General features: G+C 37.6%; 1 protein-coding gene across 4 annotated transcripts in view; it reads left to right on the top strand.

Annotated features, from left to right (window-relative positions):
- The window catches only part of CFAP47 (cilia and flagella associated protein 47), a 562308-nt gene that overhangs the window by 295296 nt on the left and 243555 nt on the right, over positions 1-23457 (top strand). For all 4 annotated transcript variants that reach the window (XM_070784977.1, XM_070784976.1, XM_070784975.1 and 1 more), the window contains one exon: positions 1453-1627. In XM_070784977.1, coding sequence (XP_070641078.1) covers positions 1453-1627 — 175 coding nt within the window. The remainder of the gene's footprint in view (positions 1-1452; positions 1628-23457) is intronic.

Genomic DNA, 23457 nt, shown 5'->3' with positions numbered 1-23457 from the left:
GATTTTGGCTGGAACAAACAGTAAATTATCCTGGCAGCATGGCAGCACTTGTTCTAGTCTCTGTGTGTGTGTATGAGGGAGAGGGGTGGACAAAATCATTTGTGCTCAAAAATGTGCATTTTCTATAGGCTAAAGTTGAGGCCTAATTGAGAAGAGGGCTTGGAGGAGCCCAACTAGAGTCTGATCAAGAAGAGAATCTGTATCTGTACATATTATTTTGAATGACTTGCAGATATAGAAGGCGGATGGTACACTTTGGGGTAAAGAACTAGTACTGATATGAATAGAAAATTTGTTCATAATAACTAGAAAAATAAACCAAATCAAAACAATAAAATTATAAATGAATTAATTTACCTTTCTGCATATACATTATTTTAATTGTCAAAATAAAGTAGGTAGAAAATGTGGCTTTGTGAGAAAAAAGTATTTGTGAATTTTATAAATAACAAACCCAGTGAATGAGATAACTGCCAGAGGAACTAAAACCAATTTTTGTTGAGTAATGGTAGCATGATCACAATCATGATGATGGCAAGGACAACAATGGCAATGATAATGACAGGCAATATTTACTGAGTACTTAAAATATGTTCCAAGGACCTGGCATTTGTTTATACTTTAAATATACCAGGGATAGGCAATATGTAATATTATTGCCTGTTTTGCAAATAAAGACTTTATGGCTTTGATTAATAACCTGGCCAAGCTTAGAATCGGGTTATAAATGCAGGCAGTCTGGCTTCAAGAAGAGTTGGTCTAACCATTAGACTGTACTATGTGTTTAGCAGTAGAGGGACCAGATAAAAATAAATATTGCTTGGTTCATACTCAGTGAGCTGGGTTTTTCTTTGTGGTCCCATTTCAGTAAGGACAGTATTGAAGGAAATTGTATCTAGAAGAGCATATTCGTGGGGGCAAGTTCTAACCCACATTATATAAGTAATATTTGAATGGACTAAAGATATCAAACCTATTTGAAAGGAATACTGGGAGGTTTGTGGAGGGGTAGGACCTAGTTTTATATAAGTATATTTTTTTTCTCCAAATTGTCATTAGCAAAAGAGAGGGGACTAATTGTACTGCTAATAAGAACTAGAGCTGACAGGTAGATGTTAAATAACACAAGGTTCAACTCACAGAGGGAAGTACTTTCTCTAGTGGAGTGTTCACTAATGGAATGATCTCTTCCTGAGACAGTGAAATCCTCAACAGTGAAAAGATTAGAGCAGGGGACATTGAGTATCTCTCAATAATGGGTGACTCTATTGAGTCTATGAAACATGTTACTGTTGTCTCATACCAATTAAACAATAGTATGTCTAAAGAAATGAACAAAGCCAATCTCTTGAGGGATTTCTATTCCCCATATTTGAAGTCTAAGTCTAACACTGTTTTTTCATTTTGGAGGCAATAGGAAAATTACAGTCTAATTTTACTGTTTATTTGCAGATGTGTATGCTCTTTAATGTTTCAAAGTTGAAGAAGCCAAAGTCCATTTTATACAAAGCAGAACTGAGCCTTCCAGAACATTTTGATATCCCCAAGACAGTCTTCATTCCTCAGGTTCCAGAAACTCAAGTTGAATTGCCTCAATATCAAGGAAATGAATCTGCAGAAAAAACAGGTAACCAGTAATGTTAATGTGTAGACTGCAATATCTAGCACTGGCTTGGGTATTGTGCAATTTTAAAATACAAAGAAGAGATTATCTTAATGGGTTTTTCATAATGTAATTGAAGAGAAGGTGCAGCTATATAAATACAAATTGTTAAATGATACTTTATATTGTAAATAACTGATATGCTACATCACAGTAATTTAAATTATGTACTGAATTCAGGTGCCAAATACTGGTACTGAAATTTACCGAAATTTGCCAGCCTGTCTTTGTTAAAGAGTGGTTGTCTGATTAAGACCATAAGTTCTTTTTGAGGAAGGTAATTTCTTGCTGTCACAGTGAACTTGGGTACAGAAATTGCACTGGTACAGAATTGCACCTCAACTGGAGTTGAGGCTTAGATTGGCTCTAAAGGATAGGAAGGAGGATATTGGTAGCAAGAACATTTCAGAGGAGAAAAATGCCATTTATGAGTAATTTATCTTTCATCTAGATAAGGTCCTTTTTTAGTTAAGCACCTACTTTTTGTCTCCTTTATTCTGTGTATTTGTGATCAAGCAGAACTATGCCTGGGGCTTCCCAGGTGGCACTAGTGGTAAAGAATTTGCCTGCCAATGCAGTAAACTTAAGAGCCTTGGGTTCAAGTTTGATCCCTGGGTCAGGAAGATCCCCTGGGAGGGAGGACATAGCAACCCGCCTGGAGAATTTCATGAACAGAGGAGCCTGGCGGGCTATAGTCCACAGGGTTGCAAAGAGTCAGACATGAATGAAGTGACTTAGCACTCACACAGGACTGAGATTTAACAAAATACAAACATTTATATTATTAAATGCAAGTGATAAGATGTAAACAAAGTGACATAATAATGTAAAGTATTCATTTTTTAAATTTTTTTAAATTTTAATTGATGTATTTTTGATTTACAATGTTGTGTTACAGCAATATAGCAAAGAGAATAAATTATACATATATATACATTATTTTCCATTATGATTTATTGTAGGATACTGAATATAGTTCCCTGTGCTATATAGTAGGATCCTGTTGTTTGTCCATTCTATATATAAAATAATGGGGGTTACATCTGCCAACCCCAATCTCTCACTCCTTCCCCCCAACCTTGGCAACCGCCAGTCTGTTCTCAGTGTCCCTGATTTCCTGATTCTGTTTCTGTTTCATAGATAGGTTCATTTGTATCATATTTTATATTCCACATATACGTGATATGGGCTTCCCTGGTGGCTCAGATGGTAAGGAATTCGCCTGCAATGCATGAGACCTGGTTTTGATCACTGGGTTAGGAAAATCCCCTGGAGAGAGGAATGGCAACCCCCTCCAGTATTCTTGCTTGGAGAATTCCGTGGACTGAGGAGCCTGGCAGGCTACAGTCCATTGGGTTGCAAAGAGTCGGATATGACTGAGTGACTAACACATATATGTGATGTGGTTTGATATTCATCTTTCTCTTTCTGACTTCACTTAGAATAATAATTCTGGTTGCACCCATGTTGCTGCAAATGGCATTATGCCATTATTTTTTATGGCTGAGTAGTATTTATATATATATATATATAAAATCTTCTTTATCACGTTCCTCTGTCAGTGGACATTTAGGATGTTCCCATGTCTTGGCTATTGTGAGCAATGCTGCTATGAACATAGCAGGGCATGTATCTTTTTGAATTATAATTTTGTCTGGATATATGCCCAGTAGTAGGATCACTGGATCATATGGTAATTCTAATTTTAGTTTTTTTGAAGAACCTGCACACTTTTTTTCATAGTGGCTATACCAACTTACATTCCTACCAGTAGTGTAGGAGAGTTCCCTTTCTCCACACTCTATCCAGCATTTACTGTTTGTAGATGTTTTGATGATGGCCATTCTGACTAGTTTGAGGTGGTACCTCATCGAAGTTTTGATTTGCATTTCTCTAATAATTAGTGATGTTGAGCATCTTTTCATGTGCCTATTGACTGTATGTCTTCTTTGGAGAAATGTCTGTTAAGGTCTCTTGCCCATTTTTTTTTTAATTTTATTTTTTAACTTTACAATATTATATTGGTTTTGCCATATATCAACATGAATCCACCACAGGTATACACGTGTTCCCCATCCTGAACCCTCCTCCCTCCTCCCTCCCCGTACCATCCCTCTGAGTCGTCCCAGTGCACCAGCCCCAAGCATCCAGTATCATGCATCGAACCTGGACTGGCGACTCGTTTAATATATGATATTATACATGTTTCAATGCCATTCTCCCAAATCATCCCACCCTCTCCCTCTCCCACAGAGTCCATAAGACTGTTCTATACATCAGTGTCTCTTTTGCTGTCTCGTATACAGGGTTATTGTTACCATCTTTCTAAATTCCATATATATGCGTTGGTTGGTAGTTTCTTTTTGTTACTGAGTTGTTTGAGCTGTTTATATATTTTGGAGATTAAGCCCTTGCCTGTCACATCATTTATAAATTCTTTCTTTCATTCTTTTGTCTTTTCATTTTGTTTATAGTTTCTTTGCTGTGCAAAAGTTCGTAAGTTTGATTAGGTCCCATGTGTTTAATTTTCTTTTTATTTCTGTTGTCTTGGGAGACTAATGTAGGCAAACTGGAGCAGTTTATGTCAGAGAATATTTTGCCTGTTCTCTTCTAGGAATTTGATTGTGTCATTTCTTCTACTTAAATCTTTAAACCATTTTGACTTTATTTTTGTGTATACAGAAAGGGTGTGTTCTAACCTCATTGATCTACATGCAGCTATCCAGCTTTCCCAACACTACCTGCTGAAGAGACTGTCTTTTCCTATTGTATACTCCTGCCTACTTTGTCAGAAATTAATTGAATGTAAGTGTGTGGGTTTATTTCTGGGCTCTCTATTCTCTTCCATTGACCCCATGTCTGTTTTTGTGCCCATATCATGCTACCTTTGTAGTATTGTCTGAAGTCTGAAAGGGTTATGCCTCCTGCTTTGTTCTTTTTCTTCAAGATTCCTTTGGCAATTCTGGGTCTTTTGTAGTTCCATGTGAATTTTAAGATGATGTGTTCTAGTTTTGTGGAAAGGGTCATGAGTAAGTTGACAGGGATCACATTAAATATGTTTATTGTTTTGGGTAGTATGGCCATTTAAAGAGTATTTAATTCTTCCAACCCAAGAGTGTGGGTTATTTTCCCATTTTTTTGATTCATTTTCAATTTCCTTTATTAATGTTTTATAGTTCTCAACATATAAATCTTTCACCTGCTTGATCTGGTTTATTCCCAAATATTTTATTTTTGGTGGTGTGATTTTAAAAGATATTGCTTTTTTTTTTTTTTTTAACATTCCATTTCTGGAAATTCATTGTTGAGGTAAAGAAAAGCAACCTATTTTTGTATGTTAATCTTTGTATCCTGCTACCTTGCTGAATTTGTTTATCAGTTTTAGTAGTTAATGGTGTGGAGTCTTCAGGTTTTTTATATTTAGTATCATATCATCTGTATGTAATGACGATTTTTACATTTTCCCTCCAATTTGGACACGTTTTATTTCTTTTTTTCTTTTCTGATTGCTGTGGCTAGGACTTGCAATACTGTTTTGAAGAGAAGTGGTCAGAGTGGGCAGGCTTGTCTTGTTTCAGATTATAGTAGGAGCACTTTCATCTTTTTATCATTGAGTATTATATTGGTTGTGGGTTTATTATAAATAGACTTTATTATAATGATATATGTTCTCTCTATACCCACTTTGGTAAGAGTTTTTTTTATCATGAGTGGGTATTGAATTTTTCAATTTTTTTTTTCCAATTGAGATGATCAAGTGTTTTTTTTTTTTTTTTCTTCTTCTTTCTTTTTTGATGTGGTATATTACATTGTAATTTGTGTACGTTGAACCATTCTTATGTACTTGTGATGCATACCATTTGGTCATGGAGTATGATACTTTTTAATGTGTTGTTGGATTTGGTTTGCTAATATTTTGTTGAGAGTTTTCACATCTATATCCATGAAAAATATTGACCTATGATTTTCTTTTTTGATTGTGTCTTTGACTGGTTTTAGTATCAGGGTGATGATGGCTTCATAGAATGCTTTTGGGAGTGTTCCCTCCTCTTCAGTTTTTTGGAAGCGTTTGAGAAGGATCAGTGTAAGTTTTTCTTTGTATGTTTAGTAGAATTTGCCTGTGAAGCCATTTGGTCATGGACTTTGGTTTGTAGGGAGTTTTTTAATTACAAATTCTTTTTCACTTTTAGTGATTGGTCTGTTCAAATGATCTAATTATTCTTGATTGAATTTTGTTGGCCTAAAGTATTCAAAATTCTTTTACATTTTTCTGCCACTTTTTTTCCAAGTTGGTGGATAATAATAGAAATATAATTTCTTGGGCTTTTTATTTGTTATTTTCCTATGGCTTTGTTTTAATTCTAAAATTTTTTCTAAAGCTGAAAGGATGATTACAAATGACAAGGAAGAGAGTAATGTGTTCACTTTGCCTTCCTAGGAGATCTGAGATCCCAGTTTCAAATGCCAAGTGGTCAGGCAGGTAACAAGTATTTATGAATTGGGTCTGGTCTGTGGCAGTAGGGATGATGAGACCTATGACAAGCTGAAGAAGAGATGCCCTGTTTACATACTTAAATTTCAAAAGCAAAGATAAGATTCTGAGCTAGATAAAGAAATGTGAGCTTGACTGGCCAGCTCTCAGTTTGAGACCTTTCATGTTAAGTTGTTGTCTTTTTTCTTAATCTTTAACACATTCAGCTTTTCTATGTGCTGCTGCTGCTGCTGCTGCTAAGTCGCTTCAGTCGTGTCCGACTCTGTACGACCCCGTAGCCGGCAGCCCACCAGGCTCCCCCGTCCCTGGGATTCTCCAGGCAAGAACACTGGAGTGGGTTGCCATTTCCTTCTCCAATGCATGAAAGTGAAAAGTGAAAGTGAAGTCGCTCAGTTGTGTCCAACTCTGTGCTATTACGTTTTTAAGTGCAGAATTTATTTTCATAAACATTTTATTCCCTTTTGAGATAACTGGATAAAGCTGTGTGCATTATAAACTTGGCTAGTATTGTCTGTCCAGACCATTCATTTATTCAGCTATTTATTTAACAACACTATTGAGCATGAATTCCTTTGGGCAAAATAATGAAAATTGCCATTTTCATCCCTTTGAAGAACTAACAGATGAGCAGCCCTTGTAATACAATGGGATAAGTATTGATAGAGAAGTGCTTACATAGAGTATGCTCACAAATATAACCAGAATTAATACAATTGATTATAGAAGATAATTAAAATTTTAAAAAGGAATTCATTTTGAGAAAACAGATAACGAGGATACATAGTATAGACTTGCATGAAACTCACCGGATAGTCTTACGAATACTTTGGCATATTAAGATGCTGTCTAATTATAAATAAGTATGACTGATTTATATTTAAAAGTCTTTCACTCACATATTTTTCTAAGACTAATATTTATCTTTCATATAAACTGTTAACTGTCCATTTTAGTAAGAAGATTATTGTGAAAATTAATAAAAAATAGAACGGCAAACAATTTTTTTTTTTTAAGAACATTTCTGCTGTTTATTTTCAATGTTTATTTTTGACCAGTGAGTCGGAAAATACAATGAAGCAAAGATGTCATTATTCAAATAATTTCAAAGAAATCATTTAAAATCAATTTTGGGGGGCCAAATTATATCTCAAGATGTTGAATCAAATCACATTTTTTCTCAAAAGACATGGCAAACAATTTTAAATAATTGTGCATAAAACTTTTACAGTGTAATTAACCAGTGATGGTTCTGCTGCTGCTGCTAAGTCACTTCAGTCGCGTCCGACTCTGTGCGACCCCAAAGACGGCAGCCCACCAGGCTCCCCCATCCCTGGGATTCTCCAGGCAAGAACACTGGAGTGGGTTGCCATTTCCTTCTCCAATGCATGAAAGTGAAAAGTGAAAGTGAAGTCGCTCTGTCGTGCCAGACTCCCAGCAACCCCATGGACTGCAGCCCTCCAGGCTCCTCCGTCCATGGGATTCTGCAGGCAGGAGCACTGGAGGGGGGCGCCACTGCCTTCTCTGAGTGATGGTTCATGTATAACTTATTTGTCTATGTGGTTAAGTTTTTAGACGAAGCTCTCAACCCTAGTTTCTGTTTTCATTTCCTTCAGCACACATTTAAGTAATGCATGTTTACAAAAACACAGTATTCTAGCTCAGGATAGCGGCAGGTCAAGTAACATATATACCCTTAACAATGTACATTCTATTTTGAAGCAGTGGACTTGATTAATGAAAAGGAAAAGAATGTAAGTATTTTTATGTTAATAAATAAGCTTCTATTGGAATTTGAAACAAAGAATATTAGATTTAAGGGTTTAGAAAACTTATTTTTTTGAATAGAAAAAACCAGATAATTCTGTTTGTTTATTTTTTTTTTCACTTTTCTTCATTTGAATTTGAAGAGAACAAACCAGAGAATTCCTAGGAATAAATAAATTCAAAAACAAAGTTTTTTATGGATGGATTAGAGAAAGAAAGTAATGAGAAGTGTTTATGTGAAGAATGGAAATAGCCTAGTGTTCCTGCGAATTTCAGGAAAGGGGTGAAAGTAATCTCTTGAAGTTTTACTTTTGATGTATTAAAAATGTATGCCTTCTGCCCTCTCATATTAATGTTGCCTATCAGTCTTTACCTTTTTGAAATTTGTAATGAAAATTCCACAGTTCTGATTACACAGCTATCACCAAAATTATTTAAAATAATCTACCTAAATCCATATTATTTCAGCCCCATCATTTAGAGAAGAATTATGTTTTCCCACTCTACCATGTAACATTATAATACTTTCATCAGAAGGAAATGAAGCTGTAAGGAAAGTGCGTGTGCATATAGTAGGTACATCAATCTCTATAGATGTAATAGATATGCATATATGACAGTAATTTCCCCTTGAAAAGAAACATCACTTGTCGCATTTCACGGATCTCAGAGATCCTGTGACCCCTTTATGATAGTGGACTGGGGTAGATCTAAATGTTTAGTGAGCACTGACAATATATAAAGCATTGTGAGGGTTGGTTTGTATACATTTTCTCATTTAATCCTACTGGTATATATTTATGTCTCAGACCCTTTTTAGGCATTAATTCTTTTATTTGCTAATCTCTATACTCTTGCATTTCTCACAGCAATCTTTGCACACTGTTATTAGTCTTTATAAATACCCTCTTCACTCCAGTCTTTTCCCCATCTCCAGCCTCCCCTGGACAAATGGCTGCATCTCCTCTCTCGTGGAGGAATAGGAGCTACTTACTCTTCCTTAACCCTCTTATTGTTTTCACCCCAGCCTCTGAATAATAGGAATCTATTCTATCAGCCTTGCTACAAGTATCTATTATCACAGAACCTGTTCTTGGGCTCTTTCTTCTCCATCATTTATCATAGCTCTGTCTTCTCTGAGAGTAGTAGTTCCTTCACTTTTGTCTCTCAAGTGTTCTCAAACTTCAAAACCTAAAGAAATGCATGCCTTTCCCTTGGTAAACATACTTCCCAGTAGAGGGATATGCATTTGCAATTTCTTTTTGTGTGTAACATTCTCAGCTTCTCAAATCTGGCTTATGCTACCACTGGAGCAAAACAGCTGGTTGCTTTCAACGGACCATTCTCAGTCTATATCTTACAAGATATCTATAGTGTTTTAACCTGGATGATTAAGCATCTGTTCTTAGAATTCTAGACACTTGAAATCAAGGTTTTATCCTTGTTTCTTGCATTTCTTCTCCATCCCCTTGACAAGATTTCTTCTTAGTCGCTGTAGATTATTCTGTTTACCTCATCAATATGGTACTCTTCAAGACTCTTCTTGCCCTAATGGGGCTATTACTACTTTTTACCCCTCCCATAGGGGATTTTATATACACCCATGGTTATAATTACCATTAATGTCATCAATATTTATCTATTCCTACCCTTTTCCTTCTGTTTTCAACTTATAAATATATTTTTCCATTTTTAATTTATTTTAAATTGAAGAATAATTGCTTTATAGTATTGTTCAACTTATATATTCAGAGGCAGACTAGACATGCATACCTAGATATATATGCAAATATATGTCCAAGTAGATAGATAGAAAAATCTAGAGGTATATCCCCCAAATTCAAAATGAGTGCATTATTATTCTCCATTTATTTGTTCCTCATTATATAATATTTTTCGTGTCAGATGGTGGGAGTTGATGTGTTTCTTATATTAGAAATCTGGGCACACTACTTGAAGCTTCTTTCTTCTGAGCCCATATAATAAATTCATCTTGTAGTCCTAAAGTTTCTGTTACTTCCTTTTCTTTACTCCCACTTAACATGCAGGTGTTACCGTCACTTCACAAATGAAGATATAATCACATGTCTCTCTTCTCTCTTTGGTTCAAATTTAATGAAATAACATATATTAAGAATTTATATGTTTTATGATATACCTAATAAATATTGGCTATTAGTAATATAATATTCTAAGCTCATCACCCTTAAAGCACTTCACCTCTAGGCATACAAATTATTAAATCTGACCATAAAATATTACTGAAACATTTAGTGATGTTAGATGGTCAGACTTACTCTGACACTAAAAGAGCATAAACTTTATGAGTCTTTTTTTTCACCCTCCCAGACCCTGTACCTACTTTCGTCTTTGTAATTTTGCATTATTTCTCTTGAAGAACTCCCCCCGCCCCGCCGAATTGTGAAAACCTCAGGCTACAAACCTGGACTTTTCCTTGGTTGTAGATATTGACTTAAAATCTCATCCACTTGTGGTTCTGTGGATATTGAAATTTATGAACACAAAGAATAAAAATGGATCATAAATAGACATAAGGAAGGGGCTTCCCTGGTGGCTCAGTGGTAAAGAATTTACTTGCCAGTGAAGGAGATGCAAGTTCGATTGCTGGGTCAGGAAGATCTCCTGGAGAAGGAACTGACAACCCACCCCAGTATTCTTGCCTGGGAAATCCAATGGATGGAGGAGCCTGGTGGGCTAAGTCCATGAGGGTGCAAAAGAGTCAGACATGACTTAGAAACTAAACAATGACAACAAGCAGGAAGACACCAGTGGATCCAGGAGCACTTATCTAAGTCGCCTCCGCAATGATGAAGGTCCTATATGTTTTGTGCCACCCGTAAAAACTATGTGCAAGGGCACTCAAAGTGCTCTCAACTGGTTTTGCTGATTGACTTAAAAAGAACACAACCCTCATTCCTAAAGGTGATCACTTCAGTTTCTAGCACTTTGTATTGACCCAATTTCTTCTTCTTTCCCAAGGGGTACATGGCAGACATGTTGGAAGTGCATATTGTAGGAATACTGTTTTACTTTTCTCCTTCCCCCATCTAATTCCAGTTTTCCTAATTTTGTAATATTTACCCATTAGCAGTCAAGTAGTTGACAAGCACGGAGAAGGCAATGGCACCCCACTCCAGTACTCTTGCCTGGAAAATCCCATGGATGGAGGAGCCTGGTGGGTTGCAGACCATGGGGTTGCAAAGAGTCAGACACAACTGAGCGACTTAACTTTCACTTTTCACCTTCATGCATTGGAGAAGGCAATGGCAACCCATTCCAGTGTTCTTGCCTAGAGAATCCCAGGGACGGGGGAGCCTGGTGGGCTACTGTCTATGGGGTCACGAGGAGTCAGACACGACTGAATCGACTTAGCAGCAGCAGCAGTTCACAAGCATCCACTAAATACTTCCATGACAGTGATCTTATAAAGTGATTGTAAACATATAGTAAACATTTACTAGTAATAACTAACACTATACTATGTAGTTCTACCCATTTTTACAAAAATTAAGTGCATTATTGTAATGCGTAAATTATCCTTCAATATGAGAAAAACTATAAAATTGTTGCAATAAAAATGGACCTAACATCCTTCTTGAAATTTATTAAGTATACTTTGAAAAATAAACCCTATATCCTTGCATTATATCAAATAACCACAAATATATTTCAGATAGAATAAAAAATAGCTTTCAGGGAAGAACAAGATGGCGGAGGAGTAGGTGGATGTGGAGTACATCTCTCTCCACGGATACATCAGGAATACACCTTCAGACAGAAGTGCATGCAGAACACCAGCTGAGAGAGGACAGGAGTACCGGACCAGAGGAAAAGAATATATATAACCACAAAACTCGGTAGGATGAAGGAACCTGGGGGAAAAGCAGAAGTGTTAGTAGGACTGGATCTCCCCTCATCGGGTAGGAGAACTGAAGCAGGGGTCCAATCCCCACATTGGGACAATTGTCTGAGTCAGAGGAGAAACATTTAAGGCTGAGAGTGAAACAGCTGATATGTGGCAGCCTAAATGAAATGAGAATCAGACAGTCCTTGCTGAAGCCATACATACCCTGGATAGGGATGAGGGCCCCCTGGAAGGTGCAGCAGCTGGGAGCTGGAGTTTGGGGAGTGTGGAGCTATCCCAGGGCGAGGGCTTCTGTTGACTGTGGAGAGATGGATGGAGGGGATGTGAGGGGGGAGATCGTGATGGGAACAATGGAGGAAAGCTGGCAGCCATGGAAGCAAGGTGATACTGCTGAGTCACGCGTAGGCAGTGGAGCCATCACCTTAGCCTCTCTCTCCCCACAGGGCCAGCATCCGCAGCTGAACAATAGAGAGGCTGGCCCATCAAATCCCTCATGCACTGAACTACAGAGCAAGACCCTATCCAGGGTGCTCCTTTAAATGCCTGATGCACTGATCTACAGAGTAGGACCCCAGCCAGGGGGCCCCTCTATGTGCCTGACACACTGAACAACAGAGAAGGACCCCAGGCAAGGGAACATTCTAAATGCCCAAACGGGCAGAACTACAGAGAAAGACTGGCCAAAGAGGCCTTCTGATCACAAGCTATAAGAAACTGAAAAAAAGACTGATAGGGCCGTAACTTCTGCGGCAGAGGCAGTCCATGTCCCTGCACACTTGGCGCCACCAGGGTCCCTGCAAGCCAAACAGCTGTGCCACCTTCACGCTCAGCCTCACTGGTGTAGAGCTGCCACAGGCAAAAAAGTCTTCCATCTGTGCATGAAGGGTCGCTTCAGTTGAGTCCTACTCTTTGCGACCCCCTGGAAGGGGGTTCTCTAGGCAAGAATACTGGAGTGTATTGGTCAATACTAGTTGACCAATCCTTCTAGAGCACTATATTTCCTGCTGCCCAAGCCACCAACTCCCTTGAGTACCTGGTGCTGCCAGAACCCCTGTGGCCCAAGCAGCTGCACCACCTCCACACCTGGCCCTCACAGGGGCAAACCCAAGTTCTCCAGGGCAGCTTTAGGAGCAAACCCCAGTGGACAACCCACATACAGCGGTGGAAATAAAATCACAGTTGAAATCCAGGAGCAGTGTAGATTATGAAGAAGACCCAAAACCTTCCCACCAGATGTACCAGCTGCAGATTCAATCCACACAATCAACTAGGTAGACTCTGTGTCTATGGAATATATAAAAGATCATTGAGAACTCCCACAAAAGAAAAAACACTAGTCCAGATAGCTGTGGACATTGGAGGTAAGAACACACAGGAGTAGGACCAGATTAGAATCTGAGCTTCCTCTACAGCAAGTCCAGAGATCAGCACAGTGCTAGAGGGCATGCTAGGGAGGTGAGATGGACTGTGACTGCAAGCAAGGGAAAGGACTCTGAGAGCAGTGACTCAAGGAAAACATTTATTATTCTTATGTTTTGACACGCTCTGCAGATTTTTTTGGATTTTTCTTTTCCTCCCGCCTCCACCTCTGTTGCAGTTCTTGATTTTATTGGCACTATGAAATCTAATTAAGCTTTTGAACTTTTTTTTTTCCTCAGTCACAGTTATTGTATTGTATTGTATTGTATTGTAACAGTTATTGCTGTTACAAACCTCTGCCTCTACGTTGGGCTTTTGCAGGTCTGTGGAGTTTTCCTCTCTCTCTTTTTTTAAGTTTAATTTTTAAACCTATTATTATTTATTCTATATTTATTCCTTTGTTTGCTTTTCCCATTGTTCTTTTCCCCTTGCAGTTAATCTTTAATGTATATAAATCTTCTTTATCTACCACTGCTTAACTCTGTGTATCTATTCTTTATTTCTTTCCTTTCTTTCCTTTCCTGTCAACATATTTGTTAGCTTTATTTTCATTGCTTTATTCCCCAATTGGCACCTTACTGTAGTTTTGTTTTCCAGTTTGTGCTTTAGTTAATTTTGTTCTGGCAGATATAATTTTTGGTATCCTTTGTTCACCAAGTCAGTCTATTGTACTTTATTTTTCGTTGGACGGTTTTGATTTTGCTTATGGGTGTATATGTATATGTGTATATTCAGTCACACTTTTTATTGTGGTTATGAACCTCTGCCTCTACTTTGGGCTTCTGCAATTCTGTGGAGTTTTCCTTCCCACACCCCCCCCCCCCGCCCCCCGTTTTCCTTCTTCTTCCATTTTTTTATTTTCTCATTTTTATACTTTTAATTTTTAATTTTTTAAACCTATTATGTTTTTTCTACATTTACTCCTTTGTTTGCCTTTCCTAATGTTCTTTTCCCCTTGCAGTTAATCTTCAGTTCAGTTCAGTTCAGTTCAGTCGCTCAGTCATGTACGACTCTGCGACCCCATGAATCGCAGCACGCCAGGCCTCCCTGTCCATCACCAACTCCCAGAGTTCACTCAAACTCGTCCATCAAGTCGGTGATGCCATCCAGCCATCTCATCCTCTGTTGTCCCCTTCTCCTCCTGCCCCCAGTTACTCCCAGCATGAGGGTCTTTTCCAATGAGTCAACTCTTCGCATGAGGTGGCCAAAGTACTGGAGCTTCAGCTTTAGCATCATTCCTTCCAAAGAAACCCCAGGGCTGATCTCCTTCAGAATGGACTAGTTGGATCTCCTTGCAGTCCGAGGGACTCTCAAGAGTCTTCTCCAACACCACAGTTCAAAAGCATCAATTCTTCGGTGCTCAGCTTTCTTTATAGTCCAACTCTCACATCCATACATGACTACTGGAAAAACCATAGCCTTGACTTGACAGACCTTTGTTGACAAAGTAATGTCTCTGCCTTTAAATATGCTATCTAAGTTGGTCATAACTTTCCTTCCAAGGAGTAAGTGTCTTTTAATTTCATGGCTGCAGTCACCATCTGCAGTGATTTGGGAGCCCAGAAAAATAAAGTCAGCCACTGTTTCCACTGTTTCCCCATCTATTTGCCATAAAGTGATGGGACAAGATGCCATGATCTTAGTTTTCTGAATGTTGAGCTTTAAGCCAACGTTTTTACTCTCCTCTTTCACTTTCATCAAGAGGCTCTTTAGTTCCTCTGTACTTTCTGCCATAAGGGTGGTGTCATCTGCATATCTGAGGTTATTGATATTTCTCCCGGCAATCTTGATTCCAGATTGTGCTTCCTCCAGCCCAGCATTTCTCATGATGTACTCTGCATATAAGTTCAATAAGCAGGGTGACAATATACAGCCTTGACGTACTCCTTTTCCTATTTGGAACCAGTCTGTTGTTCTATGTCCAGTTCTAACTGTTGCTTCCTGACCTGCATACAGGTTTCTCAGGAGGCAGGTCAGGTGGTCTGGCATTCCCATCTCTTTCACAATTTTCCACAGTTTATTGTGATCCACACAGTCAAAGGCTTTGGCATAGTGAACAAAGCAGAAATAGATGTTTTTCTGGAACTCTTGCTTTTTCGATGATCCAGCGAATGTTGGCAATTTGATCTCTGGTTCCTCTGCCTTTACTAAAACCAGCTTGCACATCTGAAAGTTCACTGGACCACTTACCTGATTATAATTTAACTTCCCACTTTTGAAAAATCCAAGTCATAACTATTATTTGACTGAAATGCCTTTCTTATCTGGCTGCCTTCCCACATTTGTCCTCGATAGTCAGGCTTTATAGCTTGTTCAGTTATCAGTATGTGTTCTGTCCTAATACTTCAATTTTTGCCAGCTCTAGCTTCTTTCTTTCTACTATGCACCATGCAGCAATGAGATGTGATTGTATCCTATATTATCCAAGAAAGTATAGTCCAAGTTAAATAATTTGCATAACCAGCTCAAAATAATTATAATATCCACAACTGTGTGTACTTTTTTATTCTTATAGTTTTAATGTAAGATATTTTCAGTTTGATAAATGTCTTACAGTTTTGCCTTTTACTGTTTTATAGTTGTGGAGGACATAAAGCCTGCAAGTAATGAAAAATGTGAACACTAAGCCATGTCATATTCTTCCTATTAGCTGTTCAATAGTGGACATATGCTATATGCTGTGCAGCAGTCCACTTAGGAAAGCATTTAATAAAATGCTTTATTAAAAACTTTTCCCCTGATTTAAGTCCTAGATAATGTACTTTGTATTGGCTTGCTAAAAGTTCATTGAGACTAATTTATACACTTAGTAAATCAATCTATGAGAATTTAAAACTCAACTCTGTTCAAAACATTTTATTTTAGTACAAGACAATTAAAGAAAGTTTAGGGTATTCAGAGTTGAAAATGCAAAACACACAGTTAATTTGCTATCTGCAATCCCTTGCTTCTTTCCCCATGGAGGGGTTAATTAGAAGGTGAAATCTTATTTTAGTTCTTTTCTTTTGGAAATTTTGTCTTCTGAAAAAAGTTATATGAAAAAGAGTTACTGGCAAGCTACAATTCCATGATAGGCTCTCTCCTAATTTTCCATTAAATGATCTGTAAAGACATATAGAAATTCAGAAATTCAATATCAATGGAAAGGAAAGATAAGAGCCATCAATTTGCATAAATCATATGAGGAATTCCAAGTAATTACTGAGCTGATGTGGCCTGATTGAAAAACACATTTAATACCTTCCATAGGCTCATGCTCAATTAAAACATAAATTAGGTATAAAGAGGAAACATTTTAGTCCCATGACCTCCCTTTTCCTCAGAAGTTTATTGTCTGCAACCTACCAGAAAACTAGGAAGCTGCCTCCTAATTGCATTCCTCCTGGTACATAGTAGGTGTTTTAAAATATCTTTCTAATGAATGAATACATGAGAAATGCTTTCCAGGGTGATCCTCTATTAATACTTCTTTGTTTGCACCTGTCTTAAGAAAACAAACCCTCTGAACTTAAAATGACTGTAACTGTAGAGGAAAATGTAGAACATCATTCTATTGTAAGTGTGTATAGACTTTAGCATGTAGATATGGTGATGGTGACAGAGATGGGACAGTCCAAGTGATTTTTGGTGCATGTTCTTGGTGGGATTAGAGTTTATTCAATAATAGGAACATTTGTAAACTTTTCTAAGATGTAAATTTTCTCCTAAGTAATTTGAAAATTGCCAGTGGATATAAGAAAATATTCCCCCCTACATCTAACACACTGATGCTTGTTCAATACAGAAAATTGACCCAAGGGTATGGATTGAGTTACCTCCACATTTAGATCTAAGAGATTGCTATAAAATGAAAGGGGAGTGAGACCCTGTAAGAGTGACTACTTAGGAAAGATAACCCTCTCCTATTTATGAAAACAAATGAAAGAAGAAAAAACACAGTTGTTTTTTAAATGCTAGAAGATAAAAGAGTGACATCTAAATTCACACTTAAATAGGTTGTTGTGAAACAGTAGAATGGCAAAGACAAGAGAAATTCTGAAGTGAAGAGAAAAAGACATATTATTTTCAAAGGAACAAACATTATACGGAAGGCAGAATTACCAACAGAAACAAGAGAAGCCAGAAGACAATGGTATTGTAGTACTGAAGCAAATTAACTGTCAGCCTAGGATTTTAAATCCCAGTAAACTATCACTCAAGAATAAGAATGAAAAATATTTTCAATTCAACAGTAAAATCGGGATAATTTAAAACTCACAGATAGTTGCTAAAAGAACAAAGGAGGATCTTCTCTTATGAATAAAGGAAATTGAATTCAGAAGAAAAACTTGGAATCAAAGAGTGGTGATTAATAAAATAATCACAAAATAAGATATTAAAATAAATGTCATTAATCATGATAAATGTAAAAGTTGATATTTTCACAGTGGAAAACAAAATACAGCTTTATGCTGTTTACAAAATTGCCTTATAAAATACCTAAAAATTTATGCCAGGTATTCACTGATCAAAAAGTAGCTGGCAGAAATATAAAATAGGTAGACATTAGAGAATTCTGTGGTGGTCCAGTGGTTAGGACTCAGGGCTTTCCCTGTGGAGATCCAGATTCCATCCTTGGTAGGGAACTAAGAGCCCACAAGCCACATGGTGCTGCCAAAAAATAAAAATAAAAAAGGAATAACTTGACTTTAAGACAAATAATTAATTTAAAAAGGAATACTCCCATGTAGAAAAAAAAATTTGAAGTTATTTCCACCTAATCACTAATCTGAAATTTTACAAAGCAAAATTTAGCAAGTATGGAAGAAAAAATGAACAAATCCACATTTAGAGTAGAAGATTTTATTGTACATCTGTCAATAATTGATAAATCAAGGCAACAGACATTAGTAAGACTCTTCTCGACTTGACCAACACAATAAGATTACATATTCCTCTACCTATTAAACCTATTAATAGCTTGACTGTGCTGGATATAATGACAGTTCCTGACATTTACTTATTATAGCAGTTTGATATCCCTCTCTGGTCTTTTCCCTGTGCTTTAGGGCACCTTGGGAAATGTGTACATATTGCCTTTCAGTAAAATCTGACAGAGAACTCCATACCAGTCTTTTCTGCTAACAGATAATTAGAAACTTCAAGGGAAGACAAATGCGATTCTCTCAGCCATTTGGAGTTGGCTAGGAAGGAAGATCACATGTCATTCTCTTAGCATCCCCCCAAATTTTCCTTCCTCAATTCCAACTTCCTATCCACCTCCCTTTCTTTTTTCCCTTTTTCCCTTTCCTGCTTTCTTCCTATCTCTTTTTTTTTCACACTTAAATATTATATTATTTTAGATCTCCCTTGTGATAAAAAAGCAAAAGTAATTCAGCTAGCCTCTTTTGAAGTGATAAAATCCATTTTAACCAATATTTCATTTTTTTTACACAACTGAGCGACTTCACTTTTACTTTCTTTTCTTTTTTTTTAATTTGATTTTATTTTTTAAGTTTACATTTCAAACATTGAATTTGTCAGTAATTAGTGTGGATCTGTATCATTTTCTAAGACCCACCATTCACCATTGCTTGTTCATTTCCAAGGCAAACCATTCACTATCACGGTAATCCAAGTCTATGCCCCGACCAGTAATGCTGAAGAAGCTGAAGTTGAATGGTTCTATGAAGAGCTACAAGACCTTCTAGAACTAATACCCCCAAAAAATGTCCTTTTCATTATAGGGGACTGGAATGCAAAAGTAGGAAGTCAAGAAACACCTGGAGTAACAGGCAAATTTGGCCTTGGAGTACAAAATGAAGCAGGACAAAGGCTAATAGAGTTTTGCCAAGAGAACGCACTGGTCATAACAAACACTCTCTTCCAACAACACAAGAGAAGACTCTACACATGGACATCACCAGATGGTCAACACTGAAATCAGATTGATTATATTCTTTGCAGCCAAAGATGGAGAAGCTCTACTCAGTCAGCAAAAACAAGACCGGGAGCTGACTGTGGCTCAGATCATGAACTCCTTATTGACAAATTCAGACTTAAATTAAAGAAAGTGGAGAAAAGCCCTAGACCATTCAGGTATGACCTAAATCAAATCCCTTATGATTATACAGTGGAAGTGAGAAATAGATTTAAGGGCCTAGATCTGATAGAGTACCTGATGAACAGAGTGCCTGATGGAGACACTGTACATTGTACAGGAGACAGGGATCAAGACCATCCCCATGGAAAAGAAAGGCAAAAAAGCAAAATGTCTGTCCGAGGAGGCTTTAAAAATAGCTGTGGAAAGAAGGGAAGCCAAAAGGAAAAATATACCCATTTGAATGCAGAGTTCCAAAAAATAGCAAGGAGAGATAAGAAAGCCTTCCTCAGCAATCAGTGCAAAGAAATAGAGGAAAACAATAGAATGGGAAAGACTAGATATCTCTTCAAGAAAATTAGAGATACCAAGGGAAATTTTCATGCAAAGATGGGCTCAATAAAGGACAGAAATGGTATAGACCTAAAAGAAGCAGAAGATCTTAAGAAGAGGTGGCAAGAATACACAGAAGAACTGTACGAAAAAGATCTTCACGACCCAGATAATGACAATGGTATGATCACTCACCTAGAGCCAGATATCGTGGAATGTGAAGTTAAGCAGGGCTTAGGAAGCATCACTACGAACAAAGCTAGTGGAGGTGATGGAATTCCAGTTGAGCTATTTCAAATCCTGAAAGATGATGCTGTGAAAGTGCCGCACACAATATGCCAGCAAATTTGGAAAACTCAGCAGTGGCCACAGGACTGGAAAAGGTCAGTTTTCATCCCAGTCCCAAAGAAAGGCAGTGCCAAAGAATGCTCAAACTACCACACAATTGCACTCATCTCACACGCTAGTAAAGTAATGCTCAAAATTCTCCAAGCTAAGCTTCAACAATACGTGAACCATGAACTTCCAGATGTTCAAGCTGGATTTAGAAAAGGCAGAGGACCCAGAGATCAAATTGCCAACATCCACTGGATCATCAAAAAAGCAAGAGAGTTCCAGAAAAACATCTATTTCTGCTTTATTGACTATGCCAAAGCCTTTGACTGTGTGGATACAATAAACTGTGAAGAATTCTGAAAGAGATGGGAATACCAGACCACCTGACCTGCTTCCTGGGAAATCTGTGTGCAGATCAGGAAGCAACAGTTAGAACTGGACATAGAACAACAGACTGGTTCCAAATAGGAAAAGGAGTACGTCAAGGCTGTATATTGTCACCCTGCTTATTTAACTTATATGCAGAGTACATCATGAGAAACGCTGGGCTGGATGAAACACAAGCTGCAATCAAGATTGCCAGGAGAAATATCAATAACCTCAGATATGCAGATGACACCACCCTTATGGCAGAAAGTGAAGAGGAACTAAAGAGCCTCTTGATGAGAGTGAAAGAGGAGAGTGAAAAAAGTTGGCTTAAAGGTCAACATTCAGAAAACTAAGATCATGGCATCTGGTCCCATCAATTCACAGCAAATAGGTGGGGAAAAAATGGAAACAGTGACAGATTTTATTTTCTTGGGCTCCAAAATCACTGCAGATGGTGATTGCAGCCATGAAATAAAAAGACACTTACTCCTTGGAAGAAAAATTATGACCAATATAGACAGCATATTAAAAAGCAGAGACATTACTTTGTCAACCAAGGTCTGTCTAGTCAAGGCTATGGTGTTTCCAGTAGTCAGGTATGGATGTGAGAGTTGGAGTGCAAAGAAACCTGAGTGCCGAAGAATTGACACTTTTGAACTGTGGTGTTGGAGAAGACTCTTGAAAGTCCCTTGGACTGCAAGGAGATCCAACCAGTCCATCCTAAAGGAGATCAGTCCTGGGTGTTCTTTGGAAGGACTGATGCTAAAGCTGAAACTCCAATACTTTGGCCACCTGATGTGAAGAGCTGATTCATTAGAAAAGACCATGTTGCTGGGCAAGATTGAAGGAGAGAGGAGAAGGGGACGACAGAGGATGAGAGGATTGGATGGCATCACTGACTCAATAGACCTGAGTTTGAGTAATCTTCAGGAGTTGGTGATGGACAGGGAAGCCTGGCATGCTGCAGTCCATGGGGTCGCAAAGCCTCGGATATCACTAAGTGACTGAACTGAACTGAACTGAGTGTGAGTCTTTATCATTTTGAGTTTTTTGCCCAAGAATCCTCGTGCAATGTGGGAGGCCTGGGTTCGATCCCTGAGTTGAGAAGATCCCCTGGAGAAAGGCATGGCAACCTACTCCAATATTCTTGCCTGGAGAATCCCCATGAACAGAGGAACCTGGCTGCCTACAGTCCACGGGGTTGCAAAGAATCCGACATGACTGAGTGACTAAGCATGCATAATTGCTCATATATTAATTTGCAACAAATAGATATCTGTTTATTATAAGTTCATCTTACAAATGAATTTGTATCATAAATTTATTCAGTCTCTTGATACCTCATTTTCTGAATTAAGAATTTCTGACTATTGTTTGCTGATTATATACCTATATAATTAGCTATGGAAAATAATGACCAATTTATTATACTTTTAGTCCCTTCCACTTTTCTGATGTACTTTTAAATAATCATGGAATGTTAAAGCAGAAAGAAACCCAAGAGATCAGCTAATCAAATTATATTTTTTAGAGCCTTAACATTCTTCTAAAGTGCTTTGTTTTGTCTATTTGGAGGTTGCAGAAGTGAATGGGAGCTTCTAGCATCTTATTTCAACCAGATTGACTCTAGGTTAATTTGTCTTATGTATTAAGATTCTGTTTTAGGTAATATTCAGACACACTCCCCTCCACCCCACCCAGCCCCAAGCCAAGAAATGAAATGTTTGGAAGCTACTAATCAAATCTCACTCCTTAGTTTAAATTAGATTAAGAACTTGACTTCAAAAAAAAATATATATATATATATATATATATAAGTAGTATTGTATGACATTTGTCTTTCTCTGTCTGACTTACTTCACTTGGTATGATAATCTCTAGATCCATCCATGTTGCTGCAAATGACATTATTCACTCCTTAGTTTAAATTAGATTAAGAACTTGACTTCAAAAAAAAAAAATATATATATATATATATAAGTAGTATTGTATGACATTTGTCTTTCTCTGTCTGACTTACTTCACTTGGTATGATAATCTCTAGATCCATCCATGTTGCTGCAAATGACATTATTTCATTCTTTTTTATGGCTGAGTAGTATTCCATTGGGTGTGTGTGTGTGTGTGTGTGTGTGTGTGTGTGTGTGTGTGTGTGTGTATACACACCACATCTTCTTTATCTATTCAACTGTTGATGGGCACTTAGGTTGCTTCCCTATCTTGGCTATTGTAAGTAGCATGACTGTGAACACTGGGGTGCATGTATCTTTTCAAATTAGAGTTTTCTCCAGATACATGTCCATGAGTGGGATTGCTAGATCATATGTGCTAGATGCCCATTTTTATGGGTTATTTTAAAAACTGTAGATTACAGACTTCCTCAGTAGCTCAAGTTATATAAAATTAGATATTTTTTCATTAGAGAGATTCACTCTTTATGTTCCTGTATTTTCTTTAGAAACTATAATCTGATAAATTTAGATATATTTGGTTATCTTTAATTACAGAACCCTGGCAACTCCCATAGTTACTGGAATCACCTGTAAAGAAAAGGCCACAAGTGAGCTACATTTAGTAGACTAAGGATGGAAAGGACAGGTCTAGATTGTCCCTGACATTTGTATGCCCAAGTCAAAAGTTCAAATGGAATCCCATGTACCAGATATCAAAATTTTTAAATTGTTAAATCAGGCTAACAAAGTTTTAAGTAGAATATAATCTATTATTCCACCTTGAGAAATTAAGCTTTTTACCAAACTAGAAGACAGAGTTTGATTTTAGAATTCTTGGTCTCCTTAGAGTTTTGAGCTAGACATGACAACACAGGATAGCTGGGCCCTGGGCATGTGCCAACCCCATTCTCTTTCTTCAACTCTAACATGTATCGTAAGAGGCTTTGTGTACAAATTTGTGGGTATTTTAACCCACATAATCAATCTTGGTCAATATCTTCCCCTTAGTGGCCACCTCTTAGTTATTCTTTAATTCTAGGAGTCTTCCAACAGGAGGATCAACATAGGGAGGAGTCCTGTGCAGGCACTGGAAATGGGATCAAAGCACTTTGAACTGTAAATTGTGACATGCCCTAAACCCAGAACATGGATGGGTCTGGGCTG

Source organism: Bos indicus, chromosome X, assembly GCF_029378745.1.
Source record: "Bos indicus isolate NIAB-ARS_2022 breed Sahiwal x Tharparkar chromosome X, NIAB-ARS_B.indTharparkar_mat_pri_1.0, whole genome shotgun sequence".
Taxonomy (NCBI): Eukaryota; Metazoa; Chordata; class Mammalia; order Artiodactyla; family Bovidae; genus Bos; species Bos indicus.
This window is presented reverse-complemented; position numbering and strand designations above follow the sequence as displayed.